This window comes from Diachasmimorpha longicaudata, chromosome 20, assembly GCF_034640455.1.
Source record: "Diachasmimorpha longicaudata isolate KC_UGA_2023 chromosome 20, iyDiaLong2, whole genome shotgun sequence".
NCBI classification, from domain to species: Eukaryota; Metazoa; Arthropoda; class Insecta; order Hymenoptera; family Braconidae; genus Diachasmimorpha; species Diachasmimorpha longicaudata.
The window spans coordinates 1,708,244-1,727,733 of NC_087244.1; the positions used below are offsets into that span (position 1 = coordinate 1,708,244).

At 42.0% G+C, this 19,490-nt stretch overlaps 5 protein-coding genes across 7 annotated transcripts in view; 2 read left to right on the top strand and 3 right to left on the bottom strand.

Annotated features, from left to right (window-relative positions):
• Positions 1-895, top strand: part of LOC135171467 (uncharacterized) — a 3,440-nt gene extending 2,545 nt beyond the window's left edge. The window contains exon 3 of the mRNA XM_064138021.1: positions 204-895. Coding sequence (XP_063994091.1) covers positions 204-763 — 560 coding nt within the window. The 3' untranslated portion in view covers positions 764-895. The remainder of the gene's footprint in view (positions 1-203) is intronic.
• Positions 1-19,490, bottom strand: part of LOC135171479 (thiosulfate sulfurtransferase/rhodanese-like domain-containing protein 3) — an 83,294-nt gene that overhangs the window by 55,283 nt on the left and 8,521 nt on the right. The gene's annotated exons all lie outside the window — the stretch shown is intronic.
• On the bottom strand, positions 1,381-5,822 carry LOC135171464 (protein SHQ1 homolog). Its single transcript, XM_064138014.1, has 4 exons — positions 5,621-5,822; positions 4,627-4,996; positions 3,235-3,726; positions 1,381-2,486 (listed from the first exon to the last, which is right to left on the bottom strand). The coding sequence occupies exons 1-4, from the start codon at positions 5,761-5,763 to the stop codon at positions 1,794-1,796; spliced, it is 1,698 nt and encodes a 565-aa protein (XP_063994084.1). The 5' UTR covers positions 5,764-5,822; the 3' UTR covers positions 1,381-1,793.
• On the top strand, positions 5,844-14,864 carry LOC135171455 (DNA-directed RNA polymerase I subunit RPA1). Its single transcript, XM_064137995.1, has 5 exons — positions 5,844-7,175; positions 7,600-8,437; positions 9,221-10,937; positions 11,815-13,340; positions 14,182-14,864. The coding sequence occupies exons 1-5, from the start codon at positions 6,330-6,332 to the stop codon at positions 14,310-14,312; spliced, it is 5,058 nt and encodes a 1,685-aa protein (XP_063994065.1). The 5' UTR covers positions 5,844-6,329; the 3' UTR covers positions 14,313-14,864.
• LOC135171480 (thioredoxin-2-like) lies at positions 14,396-19,405 on the bottom strand. 3 transcript variants are annotated; one of them, XM_064138048.1, is made up of 4 exons: positions 19,265-19,405; positions 19,065-19,156; positions 15,515-15,745; positions 14,396-14,817 (listed from the first exon to the last, which is right to left on the bottom strand). In XM_064138048.1, exons 2-4 carry the CDS (start codon positions 19,083-19,085, stop codon positions 14,752-14,754), a joined length of 318 nt encoding a protein of 105 aa, XP_063994118.1. In that variant the 5' UTR covers positions 19,086-19,156; positions 19,265-19,405; the 3' UTR covers positions 14,396-14,751. The 3 variants fall into 3 exon arrangements, with proteins under 3 accessions (XP_063994118.1, XP_063994117.1, XP_063994116.1); XM_064138047.1 differs by lacking the exons at positions 19,065-19,156; positions 19,265-19,405 and adding an exon at positions 17,193-17,349; XM_064138046.1 differs by lacking the exons at positions 19,065-19,156; positions 19,265-19,405 and adding an exon at positions 16,528-16,605.

The following is a 19,490-nucleotide window of genomic DNA, read 5'->3' on the forward strand; positions in this document are numbered from 1 at the left end:
CCCAATCCAGTTGGGCCCATTCCCGAGAATTCCCCCAGTTGGGCCCAACTGAATTGGGCCCTGATTTCAACCCAGTCGGGCCCATTCCCGAGAATTCGTCCCACTTAGGGCCCAACTGGCTTGACATCCGGGGGCCTGACCCAGTTGGGCCCATTCCCGGGGATAAGGCCCAAAATTAAAAAAAATTATTTTTCTGTTTCAAGACTTTGAAAATGACAATCAGACGGCCCCTCAGCCATCACCCCCTTCCCCGTCATTTCCCGATGAATCAACTGCCTCGAACGACACCGATGGGCCCGTCCTACCCGATCTGAGAATCGTCCTTAATGCCCCTCATTATCACGGCGACGATAAGAAGGTGTTCAACTACCTGGAGTTCCGGGTGGGTAAGCCAGGGTATCATGGACACCTTGAACCCTCACCTCAGGCCCCAGGTCACCCTAGTCAGATGGAATATGGCGACCAGTACGGGGGGCCTTCCTCGGAGGGCATCACCTTCCTGAAGGACGAGGGCCCAGGTCTCTTCGGGGAGGCGTCGACTTCCTGGGGGGATGAAACTCCAGTCGATGGTATCGACGAGGATCTGGTGCTTTTGGGGAGTGAACTCCATGGAGATGATGCTGCTGGAGCAGTTCATCGTGTCGTGACCGAGGAATCGCCGACTTTACCGAGTCTCACAGCTGAGGAGGAGGTCTACAGGAGTCGAACAATTGCTCATTACAGTAAATTACTTCCCTGGCTTGATTATGTACTCGAGGAGTGAGGGATTAATTATAATGTACAATAAATATTGAATGGTAACAATTGTATGGGGATAATATGGGGTAAAAAGGTATTTTTTGTCGGTAATTTACCGACAAAAAAATTAATTGTCGGTATGTTACCGACAAAAAACATAAATTGTCGGTAATTGACCGACAAAAATTAATAAATTGTCGGTAATTTACCGACAAAAATAAATAAATTGTCGGTAATTTACCGACAAAAATAAATAAATGGTCGGTAATTTACCGACAAAAATAAATAAATTGTCGGTAGTTTACCGACAAAAATAAATAAATTGTCGGTATGTTACCGACGAAAAAGTAAATTGTCGGTAATGAATCGACAAAAGAATTAATTGTCGGTACGTTACCGACGAAATAAATAAATTGTCGGTACATTGCCGACGAAATAAATCTCCCTAGAGACTCCTAGGGACTTTAACATTTAGGGGTCTAGTTGTTTTTATGTCTTTCGTCTCAAAATACTTGTCAAATTTAACCAGCAGATGGTAATGATGGAGCGATCTGGTCTGCCACTCTCGATCGGTATACAGTTGCCTCAGTCGCCGACGTACCGCCGGAGTTGAAGGATATACAATGTGAACGCTCAATAGAATAAAAGTCAATAATTTTATTTGAATCAACGAAAGGGATCTAGACACATTTGTCTAGACACCAACGTAATTAACACTTTAATTAATCCACATGCTATCGAGTCACTATCGAGTGATCTGTTGGGGAGGCCATTGCCATCTACTGGCCTGCCTGAGTACCACCAACACTCACCTCAGTGTCATCTATTATAAATTACGATAAACCACCTGCACTGGCTGCCATAAATCCGCCATTTTGAATTCCAATAGGTAATCACTGAGAGCCCATAAACAACCGCATCATCAAAGTTATCTTATTACCAATGTCGGCGCACCGTTGGCGCACTGTCGGCGCACTGTCGGCGCACTGTCGGCGCACTGTTGGCGCACTGTCGGCACACTGTCGGCAGTACAACATCGATCCCCTGGACTCCCCTCAGAAATCTGCATCACTGGAATCATCACTATTGATCTCCACTATCAGAGGTCCACTAGTCCCACTGGATCCATCACTAGTCCCACGGGATCCCTCACTAGTCCCACGGGATCCATCACTAGTCCGACTGTATTCCTCACTAGTTCCACGGAATCCCTCATTAGTCCCACGGGATCCCTCACTAGTCCCACTGGATCCATCACTCGACAGATTGGAGGTATCACTCGGCCAGCTACAACTAGTCCACGTCGACGTACTCCCCGAGCTCGTATCATCAGAATCCGTATCCGAATCATCACCACCACTCTCACCAACCCCCAGGTGAATCCTATCAAGTTCCTCCACCACATCATGAATTGAATTCCCAATTATCAGATTACGTTCCTCAGGGACGTCATCACCGTTCCCCACTCCCTTCTCCTCCTCTTGAACAAGTCGAACCGCCGTCTCCAGCTCCACCAGGTCCAGCCCCATGTCCTCCTTCCTCAGTATGATACCATCGAGTGCCTCAGCGAGGGTCAGAATGAGGGAATCAGGTGCTCGTTGAATCCAAATGAGGTAATCCGTGATGTAGAGCGAATTCAGAAGGTACCTCGGCTCGAACGAGTGGATGAAGACGTGGTGGACATCGCAGAGTCTCTTCAGGATCGTCATCTTGCCCCTCTTCAGGATCTCCTGGACATCCTCCAGGACCTTCATGCAGTGATGTCGAAAGTGGAATAAAGTAGAGATATATATTGTAGAGGTAGTTTTTGAATATATCGATATCGATATTGATATTTTTATTTAGAGATATTGATGTATCGATGTATCGGGGTTTTTATTTTTAAGTTGTAAAAACGCAGGGTGATGGTTATTTTTTAGATGTGTAGATTAATTCGTCGTATTGCCACTGGTTTTATATGTTTTTCCACACCCATTACGTGATACATTTTGTCTGTCTATTTTTTTTGAAAAACTTCCATACAACACTAGACATGACTGGAGTGCTCGAATTATTTTGTTTACATACGTCAATTGATTATTGATTGAATTACTTAGTTACATTGGTTGAGAACTACAATCAGAAAAAACCAGAAATACCCTCGCGCTCGCGTTGAGGTTATAATACGCGGAACGGATAACAGACTGACATTGACAGACGACAGTTGAATTGACATTTACACTTGACAGACAAAGTTGCCAACTTAAAATCCAACTTTAGTACTAAATTAAAAAGCAGGAAATCGAGTCGACCATTAACAAAAAAAAAGTTTAAAAATGTTAGTATAAAAAAGGATTTAGAATATTTTGATCATAAATATATCGATTTTTATATCTTTTCAATACTTGTAATATTACATCGATACCTCGATATATCGAAACAATAAATATCGCTCAATAATATCGATACGTTGAAAAAATTATATCAATATATCGATATTTTTTTCGACAAGCCTACCTTCATGGCCAGGTCCCAGTGACGGTACAGGGGATAACACAACGATCGTCTCACCGACGTCCTCAGGACATCCCCCAGGGTGGAATATGTCTGGAACCAGGATAGGGTTCCAGATAATTTATTAATGGTCCATCCACTCTCCGACGTGTTCTCCCCCAGTGTCACTCGATGATCGTAGCACGAGGCGAAGAGAATGTCCACGAGACCATAAACCACCACCTGCTTCTCCCCGTCATCCAGGAGGTGCTCCTTGTTGGGAAGCTCCTTCAGCATGTCCTTCTCACCATCTGTCAGGATGGCGTCTGATGAGTCATACCACTTGGGCTTGAACATCATGATGGGTCCAATGGTGTCCTGGAAGTGCACTAGGTCCGCCATGTAATGGTCATCACTGAAATCGAATTTTTCGGCGGCTTCTCGAAGAATTTGTCGGTCTGTCGAGGGGGTGGAGTCAGGGTGAGGCAGGTCGACGACGTCTTTGAGCCAGTGGGACTGTGGGGGATGGGGTAAAGAGATTATTTTATTGATTAATTTAGGGAGGGGAGGGGAGGGGGATTGAATGGGGGAGGGGATGAGATTTGGTGATTGGGAGGGACTTTATGGTAGTGTTGTCGGAAATGGAATGAAGTATGGATATAGATTGTTATCGGTAATTTTAGAATATATCGATATCGATAAATCGATGTATCGAAACAATAAATATCGTAAGATAATGTCGATAGGTTGAAAAAAAATTGTATCGATATTTTTTTTTTTTTCGATATATCGATCTCGCTCGAATATCGATATTTTTATATATCGATATATATCGATGTATCGATACCTCGATATATCGAAACCATAAATATCGCTCAAAAATATCGATACGATGAAAAAAAATTATATCGATATTTTTTTTTTTCGATATATCGATGTATCGATATCGCTCGAATATCGATATTTTTATACATCGATATATCGAAAAAAAAATATCGAAACCTCGATATAGCGAAACAATAAATATCGCTCAATAATATCGATACGTTGAAAAAAATATATCGATATATCGATGTATCGATATTTTTTTCGATAAACCTACTTTAGGGTGTCCTCCAGGAGGTCACGTGACTTATTTGATGATTCCAATGGCGGATAATAATATTTTTTTGCCTCGATGGAACCCCCAGGTCAATGTTTTCTGTGTTTAACCTCAAAAAATCCTTTTCTTACAACTAACCCCACGAAATTGACCTTTTAATTGACAATTATCCAATTAAAAGTGTCACCCAAAGGGTTATCTCTGATTGTACCCCAACTACATCAACTTCAACCCCCAAAACTCCTTCCAAAACCTCCCCAACCACCAAATAAACCCCAAAACACATGATAAATCGAAGGGAACAATGAACTTACGCAAAATGACCTCAGGGCACCAGAAATTTTATTCCCAAATCCGTATTTTTGTTGTCCAGTGAGATTTTCAGACACTCCAGGAGTCACGGCCGTCTGGGGGATGAACCAATCGTCATCATCCCCCTGGTCTGTCTCTTCCAACAGGGGATCAACACCATCATGTTGAGCTGTTGGATTTCCAATCACTTCGATCATGGGTGAGATGCCCTTTTGTTTTTTAGGTGGAGCTAACAATGTCGTGATCATGTCCAAGTTCTCGAAGTGCTGTCCAGGGGTGACTTTTGAGAATTTAAGGATGAATTTTCCAGTGTCGCAGTCGTAAGACCCTTCGGAGGAGTCAGTCTCAACGATTTCTCCAGGTAGTTGGAGTCTGGTGAGGTAAAATCGATATATTTTCAGTTTTAATGTGTTTTTGATGATAAAAAACGATAAAAATGTTGATATTTTGGGTTTTATTTCGACATTTTGGATTTTATTATCGACATTTTGACATTTTTTTTCGCCATTTTGATATTTTATTTTCTCATTTTTCAGTTTCTGATGGGATAAATTCGATATATTTTCAGTTTTAATAACTTTTTAACGATAAAAACAATGAAAATGTTGATATTTCAGGTTTTATTTCGCCATTTTGGATTTATTATCGTCATTTTGACATTTTTTTCGCCATTTTGACATTTTATTTTCTCATTTTTCACTCTCTGATGGGGTAAATTCGATATATTTTCAGTTTTAATAAATTTTTAACATTAAAAAACGATGAAAAAGTTGATATTTTGGATTTGATTTCGCCATTTTGACATTTTTTTCGCCATTTTGGCCCTTTGTTTTCTCATTTTCCACCATTTTTTCCCCATTTTCCAACGATTCTTTGTCATTCAGAGCTTTGGAATCATTTTAGGCACCAACACACCATAATAACACCAATATTACCCCACATTATCATTAATTATTAACCCTATCTTGTCAATTAACAACAATTTAACAAACTTACCTCAAATAATACGGAGATGAGTAAAATCTGAAGTCATTTCCCTCGACGTAGACCTCGGTATCTTTGATATTAGCATAAAGTGCGTAAATAACCACCGTAACCTCTTCATCATCTTGCTGAAGCTCGAACCTGGGTGTCAACATGATGAATGATGTGATTGACGATGTCCCACCACCAACAACACGACGAAGTAATGGCGTCTCACATGTAACGACCACTAGCCCCCACCATCACCATCATCATTCCTCAATTTACACCTCAAAATCTGATAAAAACCAAAATTTCACGTCTTTGGTTCCTGACGAAGGGATTTATCGTTCCCCAGGTGAGCTGGACTCGTCATAAGGTCCTCCAGGACCCCCATCTTCCAGTCTGAATGTCCACCTGAAGCTGGAGAAGCCCCCACCCCCCTCCATCATCTGATTCTCCCATCAATGGCGTCCTAACCTCAAATGTCTCACGTGTCGCCAACGTGAGTCCCCAACGTGCACCGTACCCTCTATTGTCGCCAAAAACCCTTCAAAAATGTAAACTAACGTTCAATAAACAATAAACAATAACAATATTACGTTTAAACCCTTTGTAAAGCCCTTTTGTCATTAAAAAACGTGATTTTTGGTCGTGAAAAAGTGATTTTTCGTCGTGAAAAAGTGAGTTTTAGTCGTGAAAAAGTGATTTTTGGTCCTAAAAATCAGTGAATTCCCCAATAATGGCATCACGTGGTGCCCTACGGGACCAAGGGCCCAAGCACCTCTACCCCAAAAGCCTCATCTTCTCAGTATTCACAACAGAAGACATAAAAAACCTGAGTGTCGTCAAGATCTCAACTCCTTTGTCCTTCAACGTCCTGGGCCACCCCCTCAGAGGAGGCCTCTACGATCCCTCCCTGGGGCCCTTGAACGAGCATTCCGATCCCTGTGGTACCTGCGGTGAAAACATCTCCACCTGCACAGGACACTTTGGACACATTGAACTCCCAGTGCTGACTGTGAATCCTTTGTTCCACAAGATCGTCTGCAGTCTCATGAAATTGTCCTGTCTCCACTGCTACAAAATCCAAATCCCAGGGTACGTCAAGCTAATTCTGTCAGCAAAGCTCAAGCTCATCAACGATGGTTTCTACACTGACCTTGAGGAGCTGGATGGAGAGGTGTCATCGATGATGTTGGACCCTGGACTGGGTCAGGAGGCGCAGACAGAGCTGGCACGTGAAATTATCGACGAATTCATCACAAAATTGTACGAAAAAAGGAGATTCAGGGGTCAAATGTGTCAGGATGATGTCCAGGTGACCACGAAGAACGTCAATACCCTGTGGCAGACCCATGTGGAGGCTGTGGTGAAGATGCACAAGACTGGAAAGGTCTGTCTCTACTGTAAATTACCTATTTCCAAGATGTCGGTGTTCAAGGACAGGATTATGCTGTCCAAGTCTGGTGGGTATGATGAGGAGCACAGGGGAATTGCCCAGAAGACGTCGAGTGTCCTGGTGATGCCGGATCAGTCGAGAAAGTACATCAGACGAATTTGGGAGAACGACAAAGACATTTTGAAGGTAATTTTGGAATTTTAGGGTACGATATCGTGGTTTTTTAATCATAAAACGAGTCTCCAGGGGTTGTTTCACACCCTCCAGGGGTGGAAAACCATCTCCAGATCCTCCAGAAGCTACTCCTCAACCTCCCCATCCACCTCCAGCAACTGGTGGTCATCCAGACCCCAGAAAACATATTTTTTTCGACATATTTTGAGGTTATGTCACACCATTCTCCATCAACACATCCTCAAACCATCAGAACTGTCTCCAAATCCTCAATCAGAAGGTTCCACCGACTTAATCCACCCCCAGGAACCCCACCCACCCCCCCCACACACATCATCCCCATGAGATTATCATCCCCTGACCCCCTGATCACGTGATAAAACAATGAAATCACCAAAAAACGACGAATTTTAATTGTTTTCTGATTGTTATCCAGGTGATGGTGCCCTGTCTGGATCATTTGAACATTGAATACCCAGTTGATGTCTTCTACTTCGAAGTGATAGCTGTCCTACCCCCAATTGTCCGCCCCGTCAACTTCCTCGATGGACAATTGATCGAACATCCCCAGACACAAGTCTACAAACACATAATGCAGGACTGTCTTGTCCTCAGAAATATCATCCAAACAATTCAAGATGGCGACACCAGCCAACTCCCTGAAGAGGGTAAACTTGTGTTTGAGACTATTAGGGGTGCAACACCCCTGGAGAAGCTCCACAACGCTTGGTCAGGGCTTCAGGGGAATGTTGATCATCTGATGGACAGGGACATGACAAAAACAGCTGAATCAATGGTGTGTCAGGGATTGAAGCAGATTATTGAGAAGAAAGAGGGTGCAATCAGGATGCACATGATGGGAAAACGTGTTAATTATGCTGCTAGGTCAGTGATAACACCAGATCCTAACCTCAATATTGATGAGATTGGAATACCTGAGGCTTTTGCCCTGAAATTAACGTATCCAGTGCCTGTGACGCCCTGGAATGTTGCGGAGATGAGGGAGTTGGTGATGAATGGACCTGATCAGCATCCGGGGGCGGTGAAGATCGAGGGGGAGGATGGATTCGTCAGGAGGATCAATCCTAATGACAGAACTAGCAGGGAAGCTATTGCTAAGAGGCTTTTGACTGAGGGACATAAGAACGAAAAATCGGTTCAGGGGATTAAAATTGTTCATAGACATCTTCAGAATGGTGATGTGCTGCTGCTGAATCGTCAACCGACGCTTCATAAGCCCTCGATCATGGCCCACAAGGCCAGGATCCTCAAAGGTAATTAATGGAGTCAGTTGATTAATTGGGAGATGGATTTTTGGAGGTTATGGGGGTCGAGGTCGATAAAAACGGGGGTTGCAGGGGTTTATCACCTGTTTTACCCCTTTGTTAACGGTATTTAGGTATATTGAAGAGTGAATTGTGAGGTGAAAATGTTAATAACAAATTTTAGGGCGAGAAATGTCGGTAAACAATTGATTTTTAGTGGCGTTCTTTGTCTTTTGTGGTGTGTTGAACGACTTCACATGACGTTATCGTTATTGTCGTTGGTTAGGGGGCATTAAATGGGGGGTTGAAGTCCTGGGGGAGGTCCTCCCACCCTTGGAATTAAGGATAAGGGTTGGGTAAGTGAATTGTTCACGTGAAATCCTTGAAAACAATTTATTTCAGTCATTTTTTTGGTGAAATTTGGGTGAAGACAAAGGAATCTTCGAGGTTATGTTTGTAATTCACTAAAAATTAGGGGTGAGTTTTATTCACCCCGTTTTACCCCTTCATCACTGCTATCTACGCCCACTAAACACTGAACTATCAATTAAAAACATTAACAACAAATTTCACCCCAGGAAATCCCCTTAAACAATTAATTTTCAATCTCGTTCTTTGTCTCTTCCCTCCAACTCCCCACGACATCACCATCACTATCGCCCTCTAGGGCTCATTAAATATGAACTTGACGTCCTGCAGGTCCCCCTCCCCCTTCACAAACCACCCCAAACAATTAATCTTCACCATAACCTCTCATTCTGATCTTGAATTAATTATTTACCTCATCAACAGGTGAAAAAACCCTTCGACTTCACTATTCCAACTGCAAAGCCTACAACGCTGACTTCGATGGAGACGAGATGAACGTTCATTTCCCCCAGAATGAGGTATCCAGATCCGAGGGTTATCACATCGCCAATGTCCCCAATCAGTACCTCGTCCCAAAAGATGGCACCCCACTGGGAGGTCTCATTCAGGATCACGTTATCTCTGGAGTACGATTGACAGTTAGAGGTAAATTCCTTACGAAAGACGACTACATGCAGCTGGTTTATGCTGGCCTGTATGACCACCAGGGGGACATTCAGATCCTCCCCCCGACCATCATCAAACCCATCCAGTTGTGGTCGGGTAAGCAGGTGGTGTCCACCATCATCATCAACAGCATTCCTCGAGGTAAAGCCAGAATTAATCTGAAAGCTGGGGCCAAGATATCAGCAAAGTCCTGGGAGCAGCAGACCCCCAGGAAGTGGATCCATGGAAGAGAGTTCTTGGATCCCCTGATGATGTCCGAGGCAGATGTCGTCATCAGAAATGGTGAACTACTGTCTGGTGTTCTTGATAAAACTCATTACGGTGCTACTCCTTATGGATTAATTCATTGTATGTACGAACTCTACGGTGGATTGTGCTCGTCCAAGGTCCTCAGTGCTCTTGGAAAGGTCTTCCAGACTCATCTCCAAGGATGTGGCTTCACCCTCGGGATCGAGGACATCCTCGTCCTTCCAGAGAGCGACGAAAAACGTCGGAAAATCATTGAAAAGTCCAGGAAAATTGGTGATGACGTTCAGAAAGCTGCTCTAGAGCTTCCAGATGATGCATCACGTGATGTTGTCTTGAAGAAAATGGAGGAGAGCCACTGGGGGAATAAAAAATTCAGGGGGTTGATCGACAGGAAGTACAAGACGTCGTTGGATCCATTCACCAATGAAATCAATAAAGTTTGTTTACCTCAGGGGTTGAGGAAGAAATTTCCTGATAATAACCTACAATTGATGGTGACATCTGGAGCCAAAGGGTCCACCGTCAACACCATGCAGATCTCTTGTCTTCTGGGACAGATTGAACTTGAAGGGAAGAGGCCACCGTTGATGATAAGTGGAAAGTCACTTCCTAGTTTTCGTCCTTATGATTCGTCACCAAGAGCTGGGGGATTCATTGATGGCAGGTTTATGACTGGAATCCAACCACAGGAGTTTTTTTTTCATTGTATGGCTGGTCGTGAGGGGCTGATTGATACTGCGGTGAAGACAAGCAGATCTGGGTACCTTCAGAGATGTCTTATCAAGCATCTTGAGGGTCTGACTGTTGGGTATGATTCAACTGTGAGAGATTCTGATGGAAGTCTTGTTCAGATGGCTTATGGTGAGGATGGACTTGATGTGGCGAATTCGAGGTTCTTGAGGAAGGAGCAGATGGAGTTTTTGGTGGAGAATAGGGGGGCCATTGTTGATGAGGTTATGGTGGATGGGCTGAAGGGGGAGAGTGAGTGGGGGAGTGTTGTGAAGGTGGGGAAGAGGGTGAGAAAGGGGCGGAGGAGGTGTGGGGGTGGGAAGGGGGTGAGGGAGAGTGGATTTACGATTTTTACGAGGGAGAAGGGGAGGGTGAGGACAAAGGGAAGTGTTGTTGATGGGAGTGTGGGGAGGAGTAAGGGGGCGTTGTCGTTGGTGAGGAAGTGGAGTCGAGCTGGGGAGGAGGTGAGGAAGATGTATGAGGAGCGTGTTGTGAGGTGAGTGAAGTTTTTTTGGTTTTTTTTGGGGGATTTTTGAGGGTTTTTGGGTGTGGGAGGGGAGTTTTGAGGTTAGGTTTGGGTGTGGTGGGGATATGAGAGGGTTTTGGGGGATGTTGGGGTGGTTTGGGTTGGTTGGTGGGGTGTGGGGGGTGAGGAGGTTGGAGATGGTGGTGGTGGGATGATGATTTGGGGATTTTTGGGGGATTTTGGGGGATTTTAGGGCGTGGGAAGACGATTTTGAGGGTAAATTTGCATGTTGTGGGGAATTGGGTGGGTTTTGGGGGATGTTGGGAGGATTAGGAGGGTTGAAGGGGTCTGGGGTGTGAGGAGGTTCGAGATGATGTTGAAGGGACGATGATTGGGTGATTTTTGGTTAGTTTTTTGGGGATTTGGGGTTCGGTGGAGGAGAATTTGGGGAATTTTTGGAGGTTTATTGTTTGGGGGGATGTATTGATGGTTTTGTAAACATTTACTTGTTATAAACAAATAATAAACGTTGTTTATCAACCCCTGGGGTATATTTCACGAAGTGACGATGAATTTTCCCCCTATTTCACCCCCTAACAATGAAAAATCCACAATTTCATCTCAATCTGGGGAATTATTCAACGTTTATTATTAAGAAACGCCATAATCCCTAATTCCACAAACATTTACTTGTTATAAATAACTAATAATCATTGTTCATCAACCCCTGGGGTACATTCCCCAAAACAACGATGAATTTTCCTCCTATTTTCCCCCCTAACACTGAAAAACCCCCAATTTCCCCCAAAATCGTCCATTTTCCCCATACCCCACCACTTAAACCCCAAAAATTCCCCTATATTCCCCCAAAAACCCACTAATTCAGTTCTAAAATCATCATCCACAGATGTCCGGACCCTCTAACCTCAAAATACCGTCAGGACATTCACTTTGGAGTCCTCACCGAGCACCTGGAGGACCTCATCGACGATTACCTCCTCACCCCCAGACCCTACGCCCCAAAAATCACCAGAAATCAACTCCACGACATTCTCTCCTGCAAATTAATGAAGACCCTTTGTCCACCTGGTGAAGCTGTTGGTCTCCTCGCAGCTCAATCAATCGGTGAACCCTCCACCCAGATGACCCTCAACACATTTCACTTCGCTGGTCGTGGTGAGATGAACGTAACCCTGGGAATTCCTCGACTCCGAGAAATTCTCATGATGGCGTCCAAGAACATCAAGACACCCAGTATGGAGATACCCTTCAGAACAGACTTGAGGAATCCCACGAGACAGGCCAACAAATTAAAATTAAAATTAACGAAATGTGTTTTGTCTGATGTCGTGAGGTTCATGAAAATCGAGAGGAAGATGTCGACGTGTCCTAGACAGCTCCAGTACACATTGACAATTCAATATCTACCTCATAAGAATTACAAACACGAGTTTAATGTGACGTCTAGGCAGGTGGTGGAGAAGACAGAGATAAGTTTCTTCAAGCTGATGTTCAAGGAAATAAAAAAATTGGCGAAGGTTTCAGGTGCTCTGCTGCATGTTGAAGAGGACAAGAGGAATCCAGCGCAGGAGGATTCGTTGATTGATGAGGCTGATGATGGACAGGTCACCAGGAAGATGAGCCAGTACTTTGGGGAAGAGCATGAATCATCAGATGAGGACATATCACCTGAAGATGAGGATGCTACTGCTGCCAGGAGCAAAGCTAGACACCAGGAGAATCAGGAATACGATGATCCTGATGACGATGACCTCCCTGATGATGATGATGATGATGAGGAACGTCCTGAGGGGTCTGAGGACGTGGTAAACGATGATGTGAATGAGGAAATTGATTTTACTGATCGAGAAGCTGCTGATCAACGTAAATTCGATGTTGTCAGCATGTACAGCTATGGTCTGGAGTACGATTTTGATGTGGAGAGCTACTCCTGGTGTAGATTCAAGTTCTGGCTGCCTCTGAAGATGATCAAGATCGATCTGCCCACGATATTGAAGACTGTCGCGGGAAAAGTTGTACTCTGGGAGACGCCTGACATCAGGAAAGCTTTTACGTTCAGTAATTCTGAGGGTGAGACTGTCCTGAAGACTGATGGCATCAACATAGTGGAGATGTTCAAGTATGACAAGGTCTTGGATATCAGGAGATTGTACTCGAATGATATCTGGGGGATTTCACAGACTTATGGGATTGAGGCGGCGAATAGGGTGATTGTTAAGGAGGTGAAGGATGTGTTCAAGATGTATGGGATTAATGTTGACTCGAGGCATTTGTCGTTGATCGCTGATTATATGACTTTTGATGGGAGTTTTCAACCGATGAGCAGGAAGGGAATGGAAAACTCGGCGTCACCGTTGCAGCAGATGAGCTTTGAGAGTTCGTTGATGTTTTTGAAGAATGCTACGTTGAGAGGTAGGTTTTTTTGGGGGTTTGGGGGGTTTGGAGGAGTTTTGGGGGGGTTTTTTGGGTTTTTGGAGGGTTTTTTTGGGATTCATGGGGTTTTGGAGGGTTTTTTGAGGGTTATTTGGAGTTTTGGAGGGTTTTTTGGGATTCTTGGACGGTTTTTTGGCGTTTTTGGAGGGTTTTTTGGCGTTTTTGGAGGGTTTTTTTGGGGGTTTTGAGATTTGTTGGGTTTTTGGAGGATTTTTTGGGGTTTTCTAAGGTTTTTGTGGCGTTTTTTGGGATTTTTTGGGGTTTTTGGAAGATTTTTTGACTTTATTGAGGTTTTTGGAGGGTTTTTTTTGAGATTTTTGGGGTTTTTTCGGAATTTTTTGGAGTTTTTGGAAGGTTTTGAGGTTATTTCCAGTTGATAATACTGATAAAACCCATAAAAAAACGTCCTAATCAACCGAATTTGTTAATAATCACATCATCCTCACCATTATCATTCATTAATTAACAAAGATAATCATTCTTCATCACCTCCTCAAGGTTTTAACTCCCTTTTCATATCAATTAACGTCGAAAAAAACGTTTTAACATCAGAAATGAACGAAATTCCTGACGTCGTAATTAACATTTTAATTGTTAATCACCAGATAAAACCCCCAATAAATTATTTAACATCGTTTATAACATAATCTAGACTTCGTTAAACCATCCAACAACAATAATTTTGTTTATCCAATCAACAAAACAATTTATTATTATTAATAGAAAAAAATGGAGTCGAACATAACCTCAAAATTTCACAAATTTACCACATAAATCACTGATTGCAGATGTTAATTAAATACTTTGGACGTTTTTTCAGGTAAACAAGATGACTTGACATCACCCTCGAGTCGGCTGATGCTCGGCCAACCCTGCAAAACCGGCACTGGTGCCTTTGACGTCTTCCTGAACATGTCATCAGCCATAAAATCAGTGAAATCGTCATATTAATACGCCATCTTTGATTTATTTGTAATAATTGTACAGTTTCCCTCATATTTTATATATTTCCCACCAATAATAATAAACAATAGTTGATAAACAATTGTGTTTATTTATTAACCTGATTGTTTGTGTATATTTCACATGGCAAAGTACATAAAATCCATTTTGTTACAGTAAAATGGTAAAATATTCAGAATTAAATTGTTCTACTGCTCGAATTCCATTTTCTAGTGTTTGTTAATCGTGAAAATATTAAAAACAATTTGTTGTTCACATAAACACGACAATAAACAATATGTTCACAACGTGGGAACAATAATGCAGTTTACGATGCGATTAAACTATTAATTTTGTCTTTTTTTTTCGTTAATTGTGAACGATTTTTAAGCTTTTCAATTTTATTATTATTATTATAAGGCATAGTTTATTTATATTGCGATGTGGCCTAGTTCTGATGCGCCTGGATACCTTCCTGGATTTTTTGAAGACTAGCACCCGAGAACTGGTGGACCTGGAGTAATAAATAATTGATTAAACAAAATAAATAATGAATTAACGTTGGAAACACGTCATCACGTCATCACGTGTTTTGGGACTCGAAAAGACCTTTCAGATCGTCAATTATTTATTGTTGGATGATTTTCACGTCTGGAAGTGACTCTCAGACATTTATCAACAATTAATTGTTAAGTTAACAACGTTAAATAAATAATTTTATTGGGGGAAAGGGGAAATTGTCGTGGGATGAAGATGAGAGACGCCATTTTGTTGGACGCCATGTTTATTGTGGGGAAAAAAAATGGAGCAAAAATCGGTGGAGGTACGAAAAAATATGTAAATGTTGATTATATTGTTTATAATAATTGATAATGTGTTATGTTTATGCAGTAAAAGGGTCTTGTTCATTAGATATTTGTTGTTAATTGAACAACAATCGTTTTTTCGTCAATTTTTTGTCGTTTTTTTCTCGTTTTTTAGGAAAATTTCTTTGTTTTGTCTTAAAAAAATGTAAATATTGATGATATTGTTTATAACAATTGATAATCTGTAATGTTTATGCAGTAAAAACGTCTGGATCATACGATATTTGTTGTTAATTCAACAACAATCGTTTTTTTGTCAATTTTTTGTCGTTTTTGTCTCGTTTTTTTGGAAAATTTCTTTGTTTTTCAAGTTTTAGAGCTCGATATAATCATCCTAATACTCACGACTGTGTTATTCTTGATGAAGATGAACGTCGGCATACTGCTGATCTCATATTCCGTTGCAATATCCTCATTATCATCAACGTCGACCTTGAGAAAGACAATATCTGGATGTTCCTTCGACAGTTCCTCAAATTGTGGTGCGATGACCTTGCAGGGGCCACACCACGTGGCAAAGAAGTCAATGATGACGAGTTTGTCACCAGCTTCCTCCAGCCTCTTCTTCAGGTCATTCTGTCAACAAAATTATCGATTATAACCTAATTAATTAACTAAAATAAGTCGACAGACATTTTCCCAGTGATTTGGTCTACAAATTGATGACAAATTGATGAATCACCAACGAAATCGTCATCCTGACGACTCTATTCCCATTAATTACTGACTAATCACCTCCCCCCACCCTCTCCCCACCTCATATCGATGATTAATCGATGAATAACCTCGAGATTTGATGAATAATCGAAGATGGGTCAACATAACCTCAAAATAAATCAGAAAAAACGTCAGTTTGAGGTAAATAAATAATAAAATTGAGTTAACAAATGTTATTTCAGGTTTCAGGGGCTTCAGGGGGTGCGGTATGATGAGGATGTTGTTTCAGATTGACGAGGAAACGATAATATCACGTGAATCAACATCTAGAAGGTCATGTCAACACATTTATCATCAAAAAATTCAATATTTTGAGAGAAAATCGACAGAATTTTCGATAAAATTCACGTTTTTTCCTGGAATTTCGTTGAAAATTCATCCCTCAACCACAAATACATCAAACTACCCTTCATTTAACCCCCAACAACCCCATTTTGCCTCCCCACATGCCCCAAATCAACAAAAAACTGGCACCTCGTACTTTTCTTCAAAAATTCAAGTGTCAGATGCTGATCTGAACGTCTCGATCATCATCTCCAACAGTTACCACCCCCCAAAGGTCCCAACACACCCCTAGAATGACCCTCAACCCCCAGACCACAACACAATCCCCAAATATACCATAAAAACCCTCATTTCACCTTCTGAATGTCCCATTTTTCCCCAAAAAATGTGTCTGACGCCCCCAACACCATCAACATCATCTCCACCAGTCAGAAACCCTCATCCACTCCCCCCCAAAATCATTAAAATCATCCCCCTAACCCTCCTGAATGATAAATCCTAATAATCGAAGTGATTATGACTCTCCAATGAGTGATGATGGCATCTCCACTGAATGATGATGACATCTCCAGGAATTCACCAGTCAATTCCTCACCTCCCCCTCCCCCACATGATAATCATCATCCCCAAGGCCAGACACATCACCCAACAGAGACATAATCATCCTCATTGTTTCATAACAAAGTGAAACAGACGAAAATAACGCCCACAAATTACGTCGCCATTGTCCTCCGTCATTTTCCTCAATTACCAAAAAAAAATCCTTTGTTCCATCACATTTTCCCCTTTTAACCGCCAACAATCGCCCGACATTCACCCTCTACCTCCCCGACAATGAATCCTGGATAGTGACGTGTCAATTATTACAGAATTCATCACCGGACGCCATTAAAATAATCGATCACGTGGTCACGACATCATTTTAACGAACAAAGAAAAGTGATTTGATGGATAAATCGTCGGGGGGTGGGAAAATAGGGGAGGAAAAGGGGTGAATTCGTATTGTGTATCGAGTACTCACTTGATTTTCAATTATGACGACCATTTTGGGGTGGATTAGCGACGGAGGGTGGGAATCAGGAGCTTAGAACGATCGTGTCAACAGTCAACGACAAACTGAAGTAAAAATTCCACCGGTTCGAGGGGAATTGGTGTCCAGGGGTGAGGGGAATCCCACTTATCCCCACTTCTGGATCGAGAAGACCCGAGGACACCCGAGGGGATCACGTGGGGATGACGATTTAATGAAGTCCAGCAGGTGGGGGTCAGCACTTTTGGATTATCGATTGGAGATGGGGTAATTCTCACCCCTTTCCACGTGTTTCTGGCTCGTGTCCTCGTCGGAGGGGGTTAGGGGGTCAGGGTAATGGGCCCCATGATTTTTTTGGGCCTTAAAGGAAGTCCTGAAGGACCAGGAGTCGAATTCAGAAGGAAATCTAGGGTTTTTGGTGGGGAAATCTAGGGTTTTAGTGGGGAAATTAGTGTTTTTGATGGGAAAAAATCGTTTTTTTGGAGTTTTTCGACCAAAAAAAATTCTGAAAAATCAGAAATTTTGTCCAGAAACTGGGGAAATGGTGGGGATGACCCTGGATGAAGATTCAGATCCTCAGGAATGGTAATTTGTTAATAAATAATTTTTTAAAATTTTTTTCAGAAGTCGATTAACCTAATTTTGGAGAGAAAATAGTTTTGGATGAGTTCCACCGACTTTGTGGCGCCCCAGAAGGTCGAATGTCGGTTACTGGAGCCGTGATGTCTGCCAGGAAACCCCCGGGTCCTGGTAATTGATGAATCGTGAAAGGACACGATGACCTTGGGCCGATTGCGAAAGGAAATCGTGAGAAATGCGGAAGATAAATCATGAAAAACGTCATCATCAGGAGGTCACGATGTGATTGGACGTGGGGAGTGACCCTGGACATTGTTACATAACAATTAGACATATTAAAACAATAAAAAATTAATGTTATGGAGTTAATTAATTAATTAAACAATTTAATGTGCGAAAAAGCGAATTATGGAACGTTTTACTGTGCCATAATTTTTGTTTATCAAGAAAATAATATTTTCCAGCGATAAAATTATTGTTTTTATTGTTAATTAGGGGTTCTGGACATGGGGGGAGGGTTGTAGAGATTGAGGTGAGTGTTTGGGATTTTTATTAACATTTTTTTTATAAATAAATTAGATAAATCGAGTGGAACACGTCGTAAAATGTAAAAAAATTCACAAAAAAATAGAAAAATTGATTTTTTATCAAATTTTGATTTTTAAATCAGTTTTTTTTTGGAAAATTAAACCCTTGGGGGTGGGGGTAGGTCACCTGGGGGATGGAAAGTCGTATTTCAATGGGGTAGACCCTAAAGGGGGGGAAAAGTCGACGAAACACGTCGTAAAATGTAAAAAAATCCCCAAAAAAAATAGAAAAATTGCTTTTTTAATTAAAAATCAATCAAATTTTGATTTTTAAATCATTTTTTATTCTTTAAATAAACCCCCTGGGGGTGGGGGGACCTCCCCAGGACAATAGAAACCCCTAAATCAGCGCTGCAGCCCCTGGAAAAGTGGAAAACTCCACAAAACACATCAAAAACTCCAAAAACTCAAAAAAAACTATAAAAATTCATTTTTCCCTCAAAAATCCTTCAAATTTGATTCCAAAATCACTTTTTCAAACCCCAAAACCTCTCCTCCCCCTCACCAACAAAATCCCCCCCCAAAACCGATCGATTTCCCCCCAAAAACTCAATATTTCCCATCAAATTTCGATGAAATTCAACATTTTCCATTTTCTCATCTCAAACCGTAAAACATTAACAAATTAATTACCATAAAATCATTAATCCCAAGGCAATAACCCCCCCCCCCCCCACCCCCTGAAATATTAATTCACCTGGTGACGACAAAAGTCCATCGATTTCCCTCGTCGATCAATAAACCGAAAGTTCCCGAAGTCCGAACGAGTCGTCGTCACCTGGAGATGCCCTAAAAACCCAAAAAAATAATTAAAAACAATTAAAAACAATTAAAATAAATTAAAAAAAAATATTTTAATTACAACGTAAGGTCGATCGATGAATCTCCAGCACTTACGGTCCAGTCCACCCCCCAAATTATTGAATTATGGGGGTGCAAGGGGTGGGAAATGCAGTCGCTGTTACGCAGGTGCGAGAGAATAATTTCCAGTAAAAATCCCTGAGTCCTTTGGTGCTGATGTTCCTGAGTTTGATTGGACTCTGTAGTGTCAGGAGGACATTGGAGATCGTCTGGTGACGATTCTGATTGTCCACCACGTCCTGGGGACGTTGGAGCCGGGATA